The sequence below is a fragment of the Monodon monoceros genome, unplaced genomic scaffold (genome assembly GCF_005190385.1).
Source record: "Monodon monoceros isolate NGI ecotype Baffin Bay Population unplaced genomic scaffold, NGI_Narwhal_1 Super_Scaffold_8, whole genome shotgun sequence".
In the NCBI taxonomy this organism is placed as follows: Eukaryota; Metazoa; Chordata; class Mammalia; order Artiodactyla; family Monodontidae; genus Monodon; species Monodon monoceros.
This window is the reverse complement of record NW_021703785.1, coordinates 10,590,735-10,611,367: the sequence shown is the minus strand read 5'-3', so window position 1 is coordinate 10,611,367 and position 20,633 is coordinate 10,590,735. Positions and strand designations below refer to the sequence as shown.

At 42.0% G+C, this 20,633-nt stretch overlaps 1 protein-coding gene across 5 annotated transcripts in view; it reads left to right on the top strand.

The window, feature by feature from the left end:
* Positions 1-6,447: 6,447 nt before the first annotated feature.
* Positions 6,448-20,633, top strand: part of PCCA (propionyl-CoA carboxylase subunit alpha) — a 353,831-nt gene continuing 339,645 nt past the window's right edge. For all 5 annotated transcript variants that reach the window (XR_003791702.1, XR_003791703.1, XR_003791701.1 and 2 more), the window contains exons 1-2: positions 6,448-6,637; positions 15,421-15,498. Coding sequence is in view for 2 of the 5 variants with exons in the window: in XM_029210010.1 (XP_029065843.1) it covers positions 6,533-6,637; positions 15,421-15,498 (183 nt within the window). In the remaining 3 variants the exon portion in view is untranslated. The remainder of the gene's footprint in view (positions 6,638-15,420; positions 15,499-20,633) is intronic.

Here is a 20,633-nt window from a genome sequence, read left to right as displayed (position 1 = left end):
CTCTAGGTCCATCCATGTTGCTGCAAATGCCATTATTTTGTTCTTTTTGAACAAATATCTTTTGGCTGAGTAATACTCCATTGTATATATGTATCACATCTTCTTTATCCATTCCTCTGTTGATGGACATTTAGATTGCTTCCATGTCCTGGCTATTATAAATAATGCTGCAATGAACATTGGGGTGCATGTATCTTTTTGAATTATGGTTTTCTGTGGGTATATGCCTAGGAGTGGGATTGCTGGGTCATATGGTAGTTCTATTTTTAGTTTTTTTAAGGAACCTCGTTACTGTTCTCCATAGTGGCTGTTTCAATTTACATTCCCACCAACAGTGCAGGAGGGTTCCCTTTTCTCCACACCCTCTCCACCCTCTTTATTGTTTGTAGACTTTGATAATGGTCATTCTGACTGGTGTGAGGTGATACCTCATTGTAGTTTTTTTTTTAATATATAAACTTATTTATTTATTTTATTTTCAGCTGCATTGGGTCTTCGTTGCTGCATGTGGGCTTTCTCTAGCTGTGGTGAGTGGGGGCTACCCTTCATTGAGATGAGTGGGCTTCTCATTGTGGTGCCTTCTCTTGTGGAGCATGGGCTCTAGGCACTCAGGCTTCAGTAGTTATGGCATGCATACTCAGTAGTTGTGGCTCGTGGGCTCTAGAGCGCAGGCTCAGTAGTTGTGGTGCACTGACTTAGTTGCTTCGTGGCATGTGGGATCTTCCTGGACCAGGGATCGAACCCATGTCCCCTGCATTGGCAGGTGGATTCTTAACCACTGCGCCACCAGGGAAGCCCTCACTGTAGTTTTGATTTGCATTTCTCTAATAATTAGTGATGTCGAGCATCTTTTCATGTGCTTTTTGGCCATCTGTATGTCTTCTTTGGAGAAGTGTCTGTTTAGGTCTTCTGCCCAATTTTTGATTGGGTTGTTTGTTTTTTTGATATTGAGCTGCATGAGCTGTTTGTATATTTTGGAGATTAATCCCTTGTCAGTTGCTTTGTTTGCAGATATTTTCTCCCTATTTATCTACCTTTCAATTATCCTTTTTTTATGGTGATAAATTTTTTATTTTTGAATAATTTTAGATTTATAGGAAAGTTGTAAAGACAAAATACAGAGTTCCCATACACTCCTCACATAATTTCCCCTAATGTTAATGTCTTACGTTACCATGGTACGTTTGTTAAAACTAAGGAAACAACATTGGTACATTATTATTAACTAAACTCTAGACTCTATTTGAATTTCAGTAGTTTTAACAGTTTTTAGTTTTTGTTTCCAGTCCAGGATATTGCACTGCATCATATGTCCTTAGCCATCTCTGGTCTGTGATAGTTTCTGTCTTTCCTTGTTTTTCATGACCTTGACAGTTTTGAGGAGTATTTAAAAATTTTTAAATTTATTTATCTATTTATAAATTTCAGCTTTATTGAGGTATAATTGACATATAAAATTGTAAGATGTTTAAAGTCTACATTGTGGTGATTTGATATATGTATACATTATGAAAGGATTTCCACCCATCTAGGTAACTAACACATCCATCACCTCATATATATAACTTTTTTTTATGGTGAGAACAATTAAGTTCTCCTCTCTTAGCAAATTTCAGTTATATAATATGGTGTTATCAATTATAGCCACCATGTTTTACATTAGATCCTCAGAACTTATTCATCTTATTGCTGAAAGTTTGCACTCTGTTACCAATCTCTCCCCATTTCCTCCCCTGCCCCAGCCCCTGGAAAGCACTTTCCTACTCTGTGTCTATGAGTTTGACATTTTTTCTTATTTTTTAGATTCCACATATAAGTGACATCATGTGGTATTTGTCCTTCTCCCTGTGGGTTATTTCACTTTATATACCATATCTTTATTCAGTCATTTGTTGATGGACACTTAGGTTGTTTCTATATTTTGGCTGTTGTGAATAATGCTTCAACATGGGTGTACAGATATCTCTTCAATTTTCTGTTTTCATTTCCTTTGAATATATACCCCAAAGTGGGGTTGCTGGATCACATAGTAGCTCTATTTTTAGTTTTTTAAGGAACCTCCATACTGTTTTCCATAGTGGCTGCACCAATTTACATTCCCACCAACACTGTAGGAGGGTCCCCTTTTCTTGACACCCTCTTCAGCATTTATTATTTGTAAACTTTTTGACAATAGTCATTCTTACTGGTATGATGTGATAACTCATCATAGTTTTATCTGCATTTATTTCTCTGATAAGTATCAATGACGAGCGTCTTTTCATGTGCCTATTGGCCATCTGTATGTCTTCTCTGGAGAAATGTCTATTTAGGTCTTCTGTTTATATTTTGATTGTTTTTGTTGTTGTTATTGAGTACAATCTGTAACTTTAAGTGGAGAGGGCAAAGGCATAGAGTTGTGTTCTATTAGTTAGGGTACACATTCGGCTACTGTTAACAAAGGCAAAACAAAACACAGTAACTTAAATAAGATACAGTGTTTTTCTCTTTTGCATAAAAATCTGAGCAAAACCTTCCAGGGCTGATATAGCAGCTCCATAGTGTCACCTTCGAGCTCCTTGGATATTGTTTTGTCTTCCTCAACGCCTGACTTCCTTCTTATCATCTAAGATGACAACTTTGCCCCCAACATTATGCCCACATTCTGGCAAGCTGGGAAGAGGAGAAGGGAAAGTGGAAGGCATGCCCCTTCCCTTTAGGGGCACAACCTAGAAGTTACCCATGTCACTTTTGCTTACATCCCATTGGCCAAAACTTAGTAACCTAGCCACTCTTGCTGTGATGGAAGTTGGCAAATGTAGTTATTCCCTGAGGGCCATGTACCCAGCTAATTGTGAGAGTTCTTTTACTAAAGAAGCAAGAGGAAGGTGGGTATTTGGGGACAACGAGAAGTCTCGGCCACAGTCCACGCCTTCATCACTTAAAGAGTTCTGCACGACTACTCTTCTCACTAGTTTTAACAGTCAGGATTCAGCCAAGGAAGCACACCTCCATAAGACTCTACTTTTACGGGGGGAATACAATAGCATTTTGGCTTTCCAGGAATTAGCATCAGTTCAGAGCTAGAGTCCAGTAATCCCTGAAAATTTTGGTTATTTTCCCTTCCCGCAGTACATACTCACATTCATCAGTGGCTACAGGCTACTGGCAGAGAAAGAGTGATTACAAGAGCCTGCTTGAAGCATTGGTAGACAAGTTGGACAAGCTGGATAAGGGGGATAGCAGAGAAGCTAAGCATGTCTGGCTGCCAGATAGGAATGTGAGGAAGGCTCTCAGAAAGGGTCATGAGAAGCAATTGCGTCTGGACAGCTACTACCTCTGGGGGTCTGCAGCCAAGTGTCTGGTGGTGGGCCTGGGGTTGCTGGTGGTCAGCAGGGCTAGCAGTTGGGAAAAACAAGCTGGATGCAGAGTGGAGGCTGAGGACACGCGGTCTTCCAGGAAACTGTGTTCCTTACCTTTCGGTAATAATCTGGGAGTATTGGCTGCCACTTCACTCCTGCTTTCTTTCTTTTTTTTAAAATTTATTTTATTTATTTATTATTTTTGGCAGCGTTGGGTCTTCGTCACTGTGCACGGGCTCTCTCCAGTTGAGGTGAGTGGGGCCCACTCCTCGCTGCGGCACGCGGGCCTCCCACTGCAGTGGCTCCCCTCGTTGCGGAGCACGGGCTCCAGGTGCGCGGGCTTAGCCGGTCTGTGGCACGTGGGATCTTCCTGGACCAGGGCTCGAACCCGCGCCCTGCATGGCAGGAGGACTCCTAACCACTGCACCACCAGGGAAGCCCCCACTGCTGCTTTCTAAATATCTTACAAGGTCCTCTTGGTTATCTCTAACCAGGAACCATATAGGGCAGAGGATTTGGGGAAACATAATTTCCACTCCGGTTTACCTAGTCTGTTAGTGCTCCAAACTCAGGGAGAGCCAAATATATGTATGTAGCGCAAAGTTCAGGGTCTCTAGGTGGAGTGCAGTCTTGCTACTTATTGCTCATGATTCCCTGATTTACACCCCAGCTTCCCTCGGCTCCATGCACACCATGCAACAGTAGGGCAGTATCTTGTAACAGGATACGGGGGATCACAGGGGAGATTGGCACCTGACTTCTCAAGAGCAACTCTGGAAGCTAGAAGATGATGTAAAATGTTTTCAGAATTCTGAGAGGAGATTTATTATTTCTAGCAAAGGCAGAGTAACTGGTTCCAGACTGGTTCTAGATGGAGAAGCTGGTTCCCTCCCACTATAGATAAATAGAAAATTGGACAAAATATATGAAACAACTATTTTCAGACATCGGTAACAGGAAGTGGGTTTTGGAGATGATAAACATCCCAAAATGTGTGGCATAGCTTGGAGAAGGTAGAACTGTTCAGCTCAAAACTGGCAATTATATTCCCTTGAAAACACGGTATTAGAATTACAGGCTATATCAAAGAAAGCAAAAACAATATTGTCCCAGGCTTTGAAAGCAACCATTTTACTAAAGAGGTACCATGGCATAACAGGGGTCATCAGCTTTCAGATTCTGGTTTGCTGTATTGGGGTGGTCACCATTAAGTTATCACCACATATATCAGGTTTCATTTTGTCAGTACCTCACTTGTGAATTGATTAGGATACAGTTCTGGCTGCTATAGTTAAGACAGAAATAACAATGATTTAAACAAGATAAAAATTTATTTCTCTGTCACATAACAGTCCATGCATTAAGCAGTAGAAGACTGATAAGATGATTCCACAGAGTAGGGGAACTTGGCTCCTCCTATCTTATTGCTCTGCTATTTTCAACATGGGGCTGCTATCTCACGAGTTAAGATGGTTGCTCCAGCACCCACCAGTATGTCTTCTTTCAGGAAGGAGGGAAGAGGAAATGGAAGGCATGCCTCTACTCTTTAAGGGCACAATTCTTACATTCCATAAAGCACACCTTAATCACATGTCCACACCTTGTTGTTAGGGAGGGTGGATAGTGCAGCCTTTAGCTGGGTGGCCATGTGCTCAGCTAAAGCTCAGGAGCTCTTTTACTAAAGAAAGGAGTGGAGAATAGATATTATGGAACAAGTAGTTTCTGCCACAACTGCCGTACAAGAAAATAACTTCTATAAGACAAAACAGATAGGATCTAAGGAGAATCACTCCAAAGGGTAAAAATGGGAGGAAGGAAAAGAAAAAAAGAAAAAAGAAAAGCAGGTTTCCTGGGTAGGAAATGAGCCCATCCTTAGATACCTAAGTGAGAAATCCTGTGAAACTGATATAAATTTTTATATTGTGTGTCATGCAAGTTCCTGCTTACATTTTAAAATTCCATTGTGTCACCTCTCAGCTATCCTTAAACAGTTTGTATCTCTTTTGGCATTTGCCATGTTGTAAGACATTCTGTGTCATTCCTAGCTTTGTTAACTGTCTCAAGGTGACTCTGTACGAGAAGCAAAATAGTTAAGAGAGAGCCCCTGATGCTATCGTATATATAGGTGAGAGGACCTGATGTCTGAGATTTGCTTCAGAATACTCCAGCAAAAAATAAGCAGGGGGAATAGATGAAACAAGATTGACAAAATGTTGATTTGTTTAAGCTGTGTGATGGGTGCCTGGGTGATCATAAGACTATTTTCTCTCTTTTGTGTCTGTTAAAAACTGTCCATAATAAAACAAAAGTCCAGTCCCTGAAGACAGCCAGACCTGGGTTCAAACCCTAGTTTCATTACTTACTAGCTGAGTGGCTTTTCCTCTCTATAAATTCAGTTTCTTAAAATGGGAAATGTATAGGCCAATAGGGTTCTTGTAAAGATTAAAAGAGACAAAATTTGAGGCATCTAACAAGGTCTAGCCCTTAGTAGTTGTATTAATAAGCGTGCCGACTTGAAAGCAACAGAAACTGACTTTGGTTATGGCTAATCCCTCTGACACGCAGATGTTAGTATATGCAGAAGAGGTAGGGCTTGAGCTGGGATCTCTGATTTCTAGACCTAGAGCGTTTTCTATGTTACCACATTTGTCCAAAACCTTACCTTGGTTTGGCGCTTTGCAACTTACGCCTTCAAACTTACAGGATCTTAGTTTGGGTACCTGCCTGGAACTTAGGACACTCGAGACTGTAGGGTGGCCCTGGGCTGAGGGGTGGTCAAGGGGCGGAGTTACCTCACTGACGTTCGCTGGGCCACTGCGTGTAGGGTTGCTAAGTGGAAGCTGGCGCAATACGGGCTTTACCCCAAGCAGGCGCGGATCAACCGCCGCCAGAACACACGCGTGTCCTCCCTGCCTCGCTCATTGCCGGGATAGTGTCGGGCCGGCAGCCCCAAGCTGGCTCCTGGCGGGCCGCTCGGCCAGCCTCCCCCGCGGCCCAGCACGCGCTTGCCCAGCATCCAGGCTCCCGGCTCCCGCGGTTGGGCGAGTCCCGCTCCCGGTCCCTCCCTTCCCGCAGTAAGGGGCGGGGCCACGGATCCCAGGCTCGTGATTGGCCGAATTCTAGGCGCTCCCTTTCTCCGACTCCTTCCGCGGGGTGAGAGGTCAGCGGAGCTCCGGTCTGCAGGGGCAACAATGGCGGGGCTTTGGGTCGGGGAGGCAGCGCTGGTCACAGCAGGACGGCGTGGACGGCGGTGGCCGCAGCCACTGTTGCGGAGCGCGGCGCTATGGACCCTGAAGGTGAGGAGCGCCGGGACTCCCCGTGGGCCTGGGCCTCATTGGGCTCCCAGCCCCGCACCGCCAGGCGGTGGCTAGTGCTGCGTAGAGCGCTCCGTAGGTGTCCGGGCGACATTCGGCGCCGGGTTCCGCGTCGGACCGCGCCCCTAACTCCCTCTCCCTCCGGAGTTCGCCCTGGAGCGGGGCAGAGCCGGCGTCCTTCGCCCCAGCTGTTACTCGGAGTATCATGGAGGGCCGAGCGGCCCAAGGAGCCTGTAGGCGTGAGTTTTCTGCTTTCTCGGGAGCGGCTGACAGCCACCTGGTTGTAATGTACGTGCATTTCCCGTGCTCCTGCTCTTGGGCCATGAGGTTTTGGCTTGTCTTGAGCTTTCCAGGTGTATTTTTAAGGGTCCTTACCGTTTCCATTTTCTCTTGCCTCCTTCCTGCTTTGAAGGGACACTAAATTGCTCAAGTAGAGTTAGGGTTTTGAGTTTGTCTCACCTTTTAAAGTATCATAAGATGTCAGGATTGCTACTACCTTTGCTTGAGTTGAGAGCCTATTTTAATTGTATTATATCATATTATATACTGTATATGCATCTTGTGAGTTTTTCTCTTCTCTGTAGTGGTTAGCCTGATGTTTGTGCTCTTCTAAACACATCTCTGCACCGTATGTTCTAGGGTTTTCATGGTGGTAGCCTTGACTTATATGTTGGAGTGTTTGTGTGTGGCTCTTAACACTTTTTCTCTTCAACATGGAGTCTCTTGTAATTTCTAAACGAAGACTACCTAACTTACTTTATTAACAGAGTTTAAGTCACTTGAACAAATTATTTAAAATAAAGGTTTCTCTGAAAACCATCTGTTATCTTCCTTTTAAAAAAACAGGCACGTAACTTGATTTATTGTCATTTAACTTTTAGAATTGGAAGACACGTTAGAGATGATTTGGCGCATCCTACTCTTAAAGAGGAGGGAGCTTAGTCCCAGGTGAGAAATGTTCAGCTACAGCTGAACATGGAAGTGAAAGTAAGTCTGCAGGTGCATTAGCTTAGTGTCAGCTTTAGAATGCCCACTCTCAGAAAACCCAAAGTTTGTGTGGGCACACAATTTATTGTTTCTTAATCTTTAGTGTTCTTTCATCTTTTAATCTTCTTTGGCCACATCACTTGCAGTTGCAAAACTCTGAATGCATTTATTGATGTGTAGGAGGCAGCATGGTGTGGTGGGAAGGCATGGGCTTGGAGTCACACAGATGAAGTTTGGTATATTAAATAAGTCATCTCTTTGGGCCTCCACTTCTTCCTTTCAGCTGTTTTTTTTTTTTTTTTCCAGCAAGTCTTTCTCTACTTCCTGTGTTCCATCTCTATGAAATGAATATAATTTCTCTTTTAGAAATTTTAGTCTGTTAAGGAGACAGACAAGTGTAAAATGCTATTAGGGGAGAGGTCCTAGTGCTGTATAGAAGAAAATAAAATGGAGGGATTTGACCAAGTCTAGATTTTGAGCTTTGTGTCCTAGATACTGTTCTGGTGCTCTACTTGAATTAATTTATTCAATCCTCACAACAGCCATATAATCCCCATTTACAGATGAAGAAATTGAGGCACAGTTTTATGTGACTTGCTCAAACCATGCCTAAGGTAAGGGAGTTTTCCTTTGGAAGTGAAAATTGAAACAAGTTTTGAAGGACAAAGTGACTTTTTTCTAGGCAAAGAGAGAAGAAAGAGGTGAACGTTATATGTGAGAGAGCAGCACGTACAAAAGTCCTGGGCCAGAGGGCATGACAAGGTAGGAGAACTGAGAAAAGCCTACTGAGGCTCTGGTGTTGAGATTAGATGGTGCTGGGGAGGTAGGTAGGAGTCAGACCATGCTGGGCCTTGCTGTAGGCCGTGCTTGGTTTTATGGGAAACCATTCATGTTGGAGTTGGGAGGGATTATTACACTGACATATTTTAGTGTGGAGAGGCTGAGAGAGAAGGAAGTTGTTACTCTGTTTACTGCTGTACACTTATTGTACAACATATAAACTGATTTTTCTTACCCAGTTTCTTCCTTTTAATGTGTTGGCAGAGCCTGCATCTTGTCTATTTCTGTTTTCTTTCTTTTTAAAAAAATATTTATTTATTTATTTGGCTGCACCGAGTCTTAGTTTTTCTCTTTTGCTACTGTTTTACAAAAGATGCAGTGATAGTTTACATCTCATTGGTTGCTATTAATCTGGCACTTAGTGAAAGTTATAGTGTGTAAGAACAGTTCTATGGCAGTGGGATGGTTAGGTTTCCTAGAAGCAGAGCCTGAAGAGGGATTTTGTGCAGGTGGTAGTAGTTGAGAAGAATGAAGAAAGCAGGCTAGAGCAGGGGAAAAGAATCTAAGCAAGGAAGGGGCTCCAGATGGAAACTAGATTCAGTTTCATCCCACAGGGGAGCCCTGGAGCAGTGGTTCTCAAAGCAGGGGACTCCAGCCAGCGGCGACAGCAGCGACAGCAGCATTACCTGGGTACTTGCTAGGAATGCACATCTTCTAGCTCTACCCTAGACCTGCCAAGTTTGAAAATCTGGGGTTAGAGCCCAGCCATCTGTTTTAACAAACCCTTCTCCAGGTGATACTGATGCACAGTTAGGTTTGAGAAGCACTGTTCTAGTTCAGCCCTGTGCAATAAACATAAAATGTGAGCTGCAAATGTAATTTAATATTTTCTAGCACATTAAAAATTTTTTTAAAAGGTTAAATATTAATGTACTTTATTTAACCCAGTATATTTAAAATATTTCAATATGTTAATGTAAAAAATTAACAAGGTTTTTTTGGTTGTTTGTTTTTGGTATTAAGTCTTCAAATCTGGTGTGTATTATACACTTGGAGCACATTGGAATTTGGACTGGCATATTTCAAGTGCTCAGAAGCTGCCTGTGGCTAGTGGCTGCCATATTGGACAGCCAGCACTAAAGCACAGATTGCAATACTAAATTGGACTCACCTTGAGATGAGGGGTGGGGGCAGCCTTTTGAACCCTGTGTGAGTCAGTCATTGGCTGTGGGCTGGGAGGGATGTAGCTCCCAGGCTTGATGGAGAACTCCTGTCTAGTTGAGGCAAATGGGGCAAACTAGGGAGCAGGTGTGAGCCATGAGTAGGATACATGTACAGAGTACATCCAGAGTACACCAACTGGGGGCCTTCACCGCCTGGTGAACAGGTTCTGGATGTACACCAACATCTGCTACAGGTGGGGTGGGAGGAATGGCCTGGTTGGGGAGCTGTAGTGGAATGAGGAAGTTTTAAAGTTGATGTATATAGTTCTCTGGTGTTCCAGCTTTTACTATGGAGGCAGAGCTGGAGAATCTTGAGTTTTATTCCCCCAGTTTTATTGAGAAGTAATTGACATGAGTCTTGAGATTTGATCATCTCTCTCAAATGTTACGTATTCAGCCTAGCTTGTAACAGAAGGTCTTGGCAGACAGTTGAAGATTGGGATGGCAAGTGAGGTCCTGAAGGCTAAATAGTCAATGTCTGTGAAGGAAAAGCTGTGCTTAAGTGAAAAAGCCTGACTTCCGGCAGTGTTTTTAAAGGGTTTTTTTTCTGGTCACTGTGGTTCTGTTAAAATGCTGAAAGAAATATTTGGCTGGTCCGTCCCAGCTCTGTGTCGTGAAATGTGAAAGAGAGGACCTTCGCCTGGAAGTTTTGAAGGTGAAGCACTATCAAATATTTACTTTTACTTGGTAAGAGCATGTTATGGCTCCATTAATCCACAATTTTGAGGATGGTTTCTTTGAAGCATTGGTTGGCCAATAAGTTTGTTCGGGGTTTTCTGTAACATCTTATAGTAAAACCCGAATGAACTTTTTGGCCAACCCCAATAGCATGCATCCTGATAATGAATTAACCTGTCAACAGAATTGTTTTAGTATTATACACCTGAATGCCGCTGTGGTTATGTTAAGAGGAATACTTTTGGTTTGGCAGGATTAGTGTTTAAGTTCTTCTTTAAACATGAGTCTAGTGGATTTACCAGTTTGGGCTGCCACCTGAGGCCACATCCAGAATGTGAAAGTAGGTGGTCTCCTAGTTAGAAAAGGGCAGTCCTTGTTGGCAATGGCCGGAAGGCATGTGAACAGTTTGTGTACAAGCTGTACCCCTTTTTTTGGTTAACAGTTATCGTATGCTTACTTCAACATATGCAAAACTGTGCTAGGCATTTTACACATTCTCATTTAATCCTCATGGCAGCCTTATGTCCTAGATAAGTAGTTTTTATGCCCAGTTTATATGTGAGGAAAATTATGTTTAAGAAATGTCAGAGCCAGCATTTGAACCGGGGTCTGAATCTGAGTCTAGATCACAGCTCTTATATTATTACTTTTATGGGAACTCCGAAATGGCCTGGTTTTATTTATTCATTTATTTGTTTGTTTGTTTTTTTATGGCTGCGTTGGGTCTTCATTGCTGCCTGTGGGCTTTCTGTAGTTGCGGTGAGCGGGGGCTATTCTTCGTTGCAGTGTGTGGGCTTCACATTGGCTCTAGGCGCGTGGGCTTCAGTAGTTGTGGCTTGCGGGCTCTAGAGCACAGGCTCAGTAGTTGTGGCGCACGGGCTTAGTTGTTCCACGGCATGTGGGATCCTCCTGGACCAGGGCTTGAACCCGTGTCCCCTGCATTGGCAGGCGGATTCTTAACTGCTGTGCCACCAGGGAATCCCTGGCCTGGTATAATTTTAAGAAAGAAAGCTACAGCTGCATAATTGGATTTAGTTTTTGTGTAATATCTTCCATTTTCTTGGCGCTTTACCATTTATAAAGGCTTGATTTTTTTTTTTTTCCAACAGCCCTGTAGGAAAGCAAGGGAGGTGTCATCTAGTACATTTTATAGATGGAAGCTGGAGTCCAGAGAAATTATGTGCTCAATGTTTCATACCTGTGAAGCAGTGGAGCTAAGAGTTGATCCAGGTCTTGTGGCTCTGAAGGTCGTGCTACTTCCCACGTGCCACATTGTTAGCTGGCATTTCTTTTCTAAGTGTGGAAAATATTGGAAATCTTTATTCTTGCAGAAGAGAACCAATGCAGTACATTATTGGGAAGTCATTTTGCATACACTGACCTTTCTCCTTTTGGCTGTCATAGGCTAAATAGTCTTTATAAATAGAGTTGATTAAAGTTTCTCCTTTGAACACACTTGTTCTAGGAAGTATCTTAAAAGAATTTTGGACTGAGCTTGTAGCCAATTTTTTATATGCTTAAGAAAAATAACATTAAAAATGCTATGTAGAGGTCCAAATTAGCAGAGTTCTACTAACTTGTCCTTTGTATTAAAAAAAAAAATTATGTTGTAGCTCTACAAAATTATCTGATTTTTGACTTGTGTTCTTTATAACTTTGAACTTCCATGAAGGTCTGCCAGGAGTAAACAGGAACACAAGAGAGCCGTTGTGGGGCTGACTGCAAACCAGTTTGGACTTGCTATGGGAATGGCCCAAACTCTTGTTTTCCCTCAGTAGTTTGTTCTGATTGCTCGTACCGTTTCTACTTCTAGTTTCTTGGCTAACTAGGGGCATCTATGTTTTTTTAATTTTGGGGCCACATTATCACAAATTCATATGTGTACAAGCTGTATGCTTTCTTTTTTTGATAATGGTGGTAAAATATAATCTGTTAGATCTTCAGAACCAACTATTTAAAAATAGTAATAAAAAGATTTAAAAAACCCCAATTTGATCAGTTAGGTGTAGTGCTAGTTCTTCTCCTACATTTTGGTCAGGTGTAATTTGTAAGAGTTAATTTAGTTTTAGGAACTGTGTGGTATAGACATTTTTGAGTTTTATGTTATTGGTAGTTTCCTGAAAGTAAATGTGTATTACATTGAGTCAGCTGACCCAAACATTTCTCAGAGCTTGAATTGTTCTAGGTTAGAAACTGCTCTGTTGGGACCAAGTTTAGCTTAGTCCATTTTTCATGAGACCATCTGATGAGATGGAGTCCTGAGGTTTTTATTCCCAAAGGTATTCTAGAAACTTAATTCATATTTATTCAGATCTCTGAAATTAGCTCTATTTCCACCGAATAGCTCAGCGTTTGTTGCTCTCGGACCAGTTCAGCAGTGAGATCCGTGTCACCATCCTCTTGGCCCACATGTTCAGTTTGGATTAACTGCATATTCTTCATAATTGTCCGATGCTTGCACATGTTAGAATCTCTGTACTAAGCTCTTGTTTTTTGAATAATAGTGGTGTAGGTTAGTAGGGACCTTAGAGAAAACTCATCTGAGCTGTCATTTCTCAGTAGAGGGTGGAGGAGTTAAAGTGGTTTGCTCAAGTCCTAGAAATAATGTCAGCTGAGCTAGGGTTAGAACTCAGGTTCCTTGGTTTCTTCTCCCAGAGTTCTTTCCCAGGCGGTATTCTGGGACGTGTTCCCTTCCCCAGACATAAACATCGCTGTTTATTCTCTCTCTCCAAAGCTAATTAGAATACCTAAAATGTCTACCCCAGATTGTGTTTTGTCTCTGGAAGACTCACATTTGGTTTTTGCCATCAGGAATCAGTTACGCCCTTTATTTGTTAGTGACTAAAGACACATGTATGATTTTGCCTTTTGTAAAAGGATATGTTGACATGTTCCTACAACAGAACATTATGTGCCTTATGATATTAGAAAAAATTTGTAAAACTGTAAACTGTTTTGTTTCATTTTATAAAATTGATAGGAAGCTGGTATGCTATTTACTTTCTTGTGTAAATATCCTAGCGCTACCTTGCAGTGGAATAAATGTGAGAAATTCCCAGGTAGGTTTTGCTTTTCTTGATATTTAGAGTTTGCTTTCTGCATTGGCTGAGGCTGTAAACACAAGATATGATTTTTAGGGGAGGGAGTATTATATTTGTCCTATTAAGTTTGATATGAGAGTAAAGTTCGCAGATTATAGCTACTCTGCTGAGGGCAGTGGAAGACTGAATTTTTATTTGAACACATAGGAGTGGTGAGACCCCCTTGGTAGATTGTTTTTTACCCCAAATCATATCTTTGCACAGATGTTATTGTTAATGTGGGAAGTGCCACTATTTGTATTATCTCAAAATAAAAAACTTCAGAATGCTTTTAATAGATCTGTGCTTAAATCTTGTTACTCTTGCAGCCTAGCCCTTGTGACTTGAAAACTTAAAATTCTTGAGACTCAGTTTTCTCATTTTTAAAATTGGGACTAATACTCTTGAACTCACAGGGATGCTTGCATGACTATGAGAGTGAGTTCTGTGAAAGAGACACAGTAATAAAGTCAATTTTCCCATTCTCAGTTCATTGTTCATCATCATTCCTTTTTACTTGGTAATGTAGGTTTTGTTTTGTAAAGTGTATCTTTCGTATCTACTGCATTCACTTTTGCATAAAGATTACATTTTGTAATTTGGGGCTATATATTTCTAAAAAATAACTATACATCTTTTTCATTTTAAAATGTTATAAAAATTTTTTGCTTCGTATTTGAGTTATGATATTAGAAAATTCTCCGACGTAGTACCTGTTGCCTTTTGCCCCTGTCCACCCACCCCCCTTTTTTTTGGCTGCGCTGGATCTTGGTTGCTGCTCGTGGGGTCTTTAGTTGCAGCGAGCTGGGGCTACTCTTCCTTGAGATGTGTGGGCTTCTCATTGCGGTGGCTTCTCTTTGTGCGGAGCATGGGCTCTAGGCGTGCGGTTTCAGTAGTCGCAGCACATGGGCTCAGTAGTTGCGGCTCACGGGCTCTAGAGCACAGGCTCAGTAGTTGTGGCGCACGGGCTTAGTTGCCCCTCAGCACGTGGGATCTTCCCGGACCAGGGATCGAACCTGTGTCCCCTGCATTGACAGGTAGATTCTTAACCACTGGACCACCAGGGAAGTCCCCCACCGCCTTTTTTTTTCTTGGTCTACCTTCATCAGTGACTACTGGCTAAATTATTTTCTTAAACTTTGGCTATAACCTTTATTAGTGATTATTCTTAACGTTTTAAAGGCTTAAGATATACTTTTTTTTTTTTTTTTTTTTTTTTGTTGCGCGGGCCTCTCTCTTTTTTGGCCTCCCCCGTTGCGGAGCACAGGCTCTGGACGCACAGGGTCCGGATGCACAGGCTCAGCGGCAATGGCTCACGGGCCCAGCCGCTCCACGGCATGTGGGATCTTCCCAGACCGGGGCACGAACCCGTATCCCCTGTATCGGCAGGCGGACTCTCAACCACTGCGCCACCAGGGAAGCCCCCAAGATATACTTTTTCCACAAACATTTATGGTAATGAATTAGAAGTGAACTTGATTATTAGTATTATCTTTTCATTTTTATTTGCCAAACCACGTTTATACCAGAATAAGTAAAATAAGAAATCATGTTTAAGACATTAGCAAATAAAAAATAATATTTTGTTATTTTCTGGCCGCTGTTAAAATTGAAGCTCTTTGAATGCCAAGTCACTTGTTTTATGTTGTATAAAGTTCTGCATGGTATGTGACATTCTGATCCTGCCATATCAGTCTGCATGATCAGAAAGACCTTTCTTCTAATTTTACTTGACCCATTGGCTCTTATTATACTTTTCTGGAGATTGTTTTGATGCCTTTGGTTTCCTCATGTGTGCCAAGGGGATGTGTCTAGTTATGATTTACCTTCTATAGTTATGGTATGTTGCTTAGAACTACATATATTGATTGATGAAACACTGTAGCTAGAAGCATACTGGAAGAATTACCCTGAAAAATATTTACTTGAAAATAAACTTGAAAATGAATGAACTTGAAAAATAAAGTTCATTCAAGTATCTGTAGTTTATTTCACTTTCTTTTTTTTCTTTTGATAGCATGTTCCACATTATTCAAGACAGCATTTAGTGGTGTCTCGTAGTCTCTGTTCAGTGGGATATGATTCTAATGAAAAAGTAAGTATTTAAAAAATACTTTTAACAGTTAAGTTATAATGGTTTTACTTTGTTGTCTCCACGTTATGTTCACTGGGCAGATTAAATTTTATTGATGCTGTGTAATTATTTATTGCTCTACATCATAGGTTTTATAAGTGCTCAGTCTTTGTTCCTTTTTTCATTGTGGGCCACAACCTGAGTCTTTAAATTTTGTATTTTTACCTATACCACAAATCGAATAAATTTACAATGTGTTTCCCTTGTTTTCAGCAGGATCACTAATACAACATTCTTTCTGAGACTAGGCAGTTGAGAGATTTTGATTAAACTATTGGGTTTTTTTTTTCATTTACTTAATATTTGTAAGATTCATTTTGAATGAAGGCAATTATGGGTATTGTAAATTTTGGGACAGGGAAATTCCAGTTAAAATCTTGATACATGATAATGTTTGAGGCTTGTAAGAGGAGAGATAAAGGAACTAGAAGTGGTGATTGGAGGTAAAACATGATTTGGTGACAATAAAGGCATCAAAGAAGGCAGAAGAAGAGTTTTGGTTAAGATGAGATGGTTCAAGTTGAATGTCATTAAAGTAGAACTAATATGAATGATTATCTGAGAATGAAATAGTCTTCTAACTTGTCGGTTGACGTATGCAAAACTACTCAAAAGAATCTGGAGGCTCGGGGAAAAAAGGGTGTATATCACTGCAGTTCAAAAGAAATATATTGTGGACACAATTGTAGGGCATATGTAACTTTATGTTTTCTAATAGCCACATTAAAAAGAAACAGGTGAGGGCTTCCCTGGTGGCGCAGTGGTTGAGAGTGCGCCTGCCGATGCAGGGGACACGGGTTCGTCCCCCTGTCTGGGAAGATCCCACATGCCGTGGAGCGGCTGGGCCCGTGAGCCATGGCCGCTGAGCCTGCGCATCCGGAGCCTGTGCTCCGCAACGGGAGAGGCCACAACAGTGAGAGGCCCGCGTACCGAAAAAAAAAAAAAAAAAGAAACAGGTGAAATTAACTTTAATGTATTTTATTTTATTTTATTATTTTTTATGTTTTGGCTGTGCCACAAGGCATGAGGGATCTTAGTTCCCCGACCAGGGATCGAACCTGTGCCCCCTGCATTGGAAGCACGGAGTCTTAACCACTGGATCCTAGGGAAGTCCTGGCATTGATAATATAGTGTTTAAAACTTGCACCATTATACTCTTGTTATGTCATATCATGGTGTGTTTTGACACAAATACCCAGGTGTGAACTCTGGCTTTACTGCTAGTTAACTTTGCCGGTGACTTAGGCAAGTGATTATGCTTCATCAAGCCTCAATTTTCTCATTTTAAAATTGGGATTTTATCAAAACTGACCTCATAGGACTCTTACGAGGATTAAATGAGGTAGTACGCAGAAGGGATTTCCCACAGTACCTGGCATATAGGTAACGTCAGCTGCTTAATATTATCCTTAACTGTTTTGTTCATTCAGTTTTGTACATTTGGAAACGGAAGCTTAAAACCCACAATAGTAAGTGTAAGCTGGGTGTAAACGCAAGACTGTCTTTCTCCTGAGCTGGTGGGTTTACCCACTGTGCTGTACTCCTTCTCGGAAGTGCTTGGTGAGTGACTCGGGATCTAGAGTTCTGCCATCATTCCTCCAGATACCCAGTGGAACAGGCCAGCTCAGCCTTTCTCTTGGTTCCTGAATGGAGAGAAGTGTCCTTGCTGGTTTTAGATGCCAGCTATGATCTAAACATAGGGAAGGGAAAAAAGGAAGGAGGGGTAGAGAGAGAACGGATTAAAAGAAAATAAGTTAAAAAAATTCTCATGAAACTTCCAGTGTGTTTTTTACCCCATGACAGCAATAGCAAAGGTATAAAACAGTTGCTACACACCCCAGTGTTCATAGCAGCATTATTTACAGTTGTCAAGACATGGAAACAACCTAAGTGTCCATCACCAGATGAATGGATAAAGAAGATGTGGTATATGTACACAATGGAATACTACTCAGCCATAAAAAGGAATGAAAATTGACCATTTGCAGCAACATGGATGGACTTGGAGGGCATTTTGCTGAGTGAAATGTCAGACAGAAAGACAAATACTATATGATATCACTTATATGTGGAATCTAAAAGATACAACAAACTAGTGAATATAACGTAAAATAAGGAGAGTCACAGATACAGAGAACAAAGTAGTGGTACCTGTGCTGGGGGCAACATAGGGGTGCAGCAGTGGGAGGTACAGACCATTGGGTACCTCAGTACCCAACAGGCTCAAGGATGTATTGTACAACACGGAATATAGCCAATATTTTGTAACAACTGTAAATGGAAAGTAACCTTTAAAAATTGTGTAAAAATAAAAAATTAAAAAAACAGTTTCTGCAAAAGTTCTTTATCTCTCATGGTACCTGAAAGCCCCCTGGCTTCAAGGATTCAGGTTCCTGGCTTGAAGTTGTTGTTCTTGATTTTCCCCTTAGAGTATCTTCGGAGTGTCTTGTATACGGCTCTCCAGATACAGGATAAAGTCCCAGGTCTTTAAATGACATGAATGAGATGAAATGAACGAAGGTCCTTTCTTAATCCAGCCTTTTTAACCCAGCTTTATTTGCCACAGTGCCCGCATACTTGTTTTGTGCTTGAGCTCTCTTAAAAATTACTTGTAGTTTTTCAGTGCTACCGTCTGCTTTCAACGTCACTGCCTTAACACATGCTGTTCACTGTCTCCCTTCGCTGCACTTAACACAGCCGTGTTGTAGCGCTTAACACATTTTGTTGTGATTGTGCCATATTGTAGTTATCGAATGCACTTGATCGAATGCACTTGCTGTTCACCTGTAATTGTTGATGTAGAGGGAGAGATTGGTTTAGGGAATTCCCTGGCGGTCCAGTGGTTAAAACTCTGTGCTCTTATTGCCAGTGGCCCAGGTTCAATCCCTGGTCTGGGAACTAAGATCTCACAAGCCACATGGTGCGGCTCTCCCCCCCCAAAAGTTGGTTTAAATTTACTTGTATGGGGCTTCCCTGGTGGCGCAGTGGTTTAGAGTCTGCCTGCCAATGCAGGGGACGCGGGTTCGTACCCCGGTCCAGGAAGATCCCACATGCCGCGGAGCGGCTGGGCCCGTGAGCCATGGCCGCTGAGCCTGCGCATCCGGAGCCTGTGCTCCGCAACGGGAGAGGCCACAACAGTGAGAGGCCCGCGTACCGTTAAAAAAAAAAAAAAAAAAAAATTGTATGGGGACTTCCCTGGTGTTCCAGTGGTTAAGACTCCACGCTTCCACTGCAGGAGGCGCGGGTTTGATCCCTGGTTCTGGGAACTAAGATCCTGCATGGAGCATGGCACAGCCAAAAAAAAAAAAAAAAAAAGGCTAATTAAAAAAATTATTTGTATATATATTCTTTTATATGCATAGCCTACCTGGAAGAATATTCAGGAAACTAGTAGTAGTTGCCTTTGGGGCAAGGGCCTAGGTGTCCCTACAGTGTGTCCCCTTGTGTACCTTCTAAATTCTGAACCACATTCATCTGTTATTTAGTTAAAAGAAAATCTTAGGTATGGAAGATTAATTGATACTAGCTTTATTGAGCTTGTGTACTAATTGGTAATCCATTAATAGTCCTATATTAGTCAGGGTTCTTCAGAGAAACAAAACCAGTAGGAGACATAAGGAGATTTTTTTTACTGGCTCACATAATTATGGAGGCTGAGAAGTCCCACCACAATCTGCTGTGGCGAGCTGGAGACCCAGGAAAGCTGGTACTGAAATTCTAGTCCAGGTTCAGAGGTCTGGGAACCAGGGGGGCTGATGGTGTAAGTCCCAGTCCAAGGCTAGGAGAAGACCAGTGTTCCAGCTCAATCCGGCAGGCAGGACTAATCCTCCCTTCCTCCACTTTTTAGTCTGTCAGGCCCTCAGTAGACTGGATGATGCCCACCCACACTGGGGAGGGCTCTCTGCTTTACTGAGTCCACTGATTCATTAGTCTCATCTAGAAACACGCCCACAGACACCGCAGAAAAAACGTTTAATCTGAACACCGTGTGGACCGATCAGGTTGCACATAAAACTAACTATCACAAGCCCTGAACAGAGATGAATAGAAATGTGTGAGGTGCAGTGATCATTTTGGTACAGATTTATCCCTGTTGGAATCACAGTCCTGAGTTTGTAATCTGGTTTGTGGCCCAAACGAGTGAATAACAATGCTCTAGCTAACGCCTACTGAGTATATATTATGTGCTAGGCACTACTCTAAACACTTTAAGGGTGTTAATATTCCCACAACCTCTTGTGGCAGGTGCTATTCTTACTCTCATTTTACATACCAGGAAATGAGGGTTCAGGAGGATGACTTGTCCACAGAAGAACATGTGGTAGTGTTAGGATTCCAACCTGGACAGTTTGGCTCCAGACTGGCTCTTAACCATTATTCTGCTTCTTGGATAGGGATTAGGGTGGAATTTGTACTCCGTGTAATATTATGATGTCAATAATTTGTTATATTTGCTGCAACAGTTGCTTAATGTGTAACTTCCAGTGTTTGTGCTGCTTTTATCAGATGTAGTCTGTTTAATACTTAATAAAAATTCACATTTTAAAATGCAGCTCAAGGAAGTATGAACATCTGTTTTCTTAGAATATGCTTATTGTTTAACAGGAATTTACCATGAGCAGATGAGAATAGAAAGGCAGATGATTTTATAGCCTCACCCCTGAGGTGAGATTAGGATATTTTAAGGGCCCATCTGCTCAGGGCTCTGAATGACTTAGGATTCTATCAAATTAGGAATTTACCAGTTTTAAGGTCGAGGCTTGTCTCAGTTTGGTGGAATAAGCCATGTGTGATATAAAGGTTAAATCAAGACTTTAAAGGCCTATTCCAGTTCTGAGATTCTGTGATTACCTGTTGGGTTAAAATATAGCTTTAAGTTATATGAGTACTTTTGTTTTTTTTTTGCGGTACGCGGGCCTCTCACCGTTGCGGCCCCTCCCGCTGTGGAGCACAGGCTCTGGACGCGCAGGCTCAGCGGTCATGGCTCACGGGGCCCAGCCGCTCTGCGGCATGTGGGATCTTCCTGGACCGGGGCACGAACCCGTGTCCCCTGCATCGGCAGGCGGACTCTCAACCACTGCGCCACCAGGGAAGCC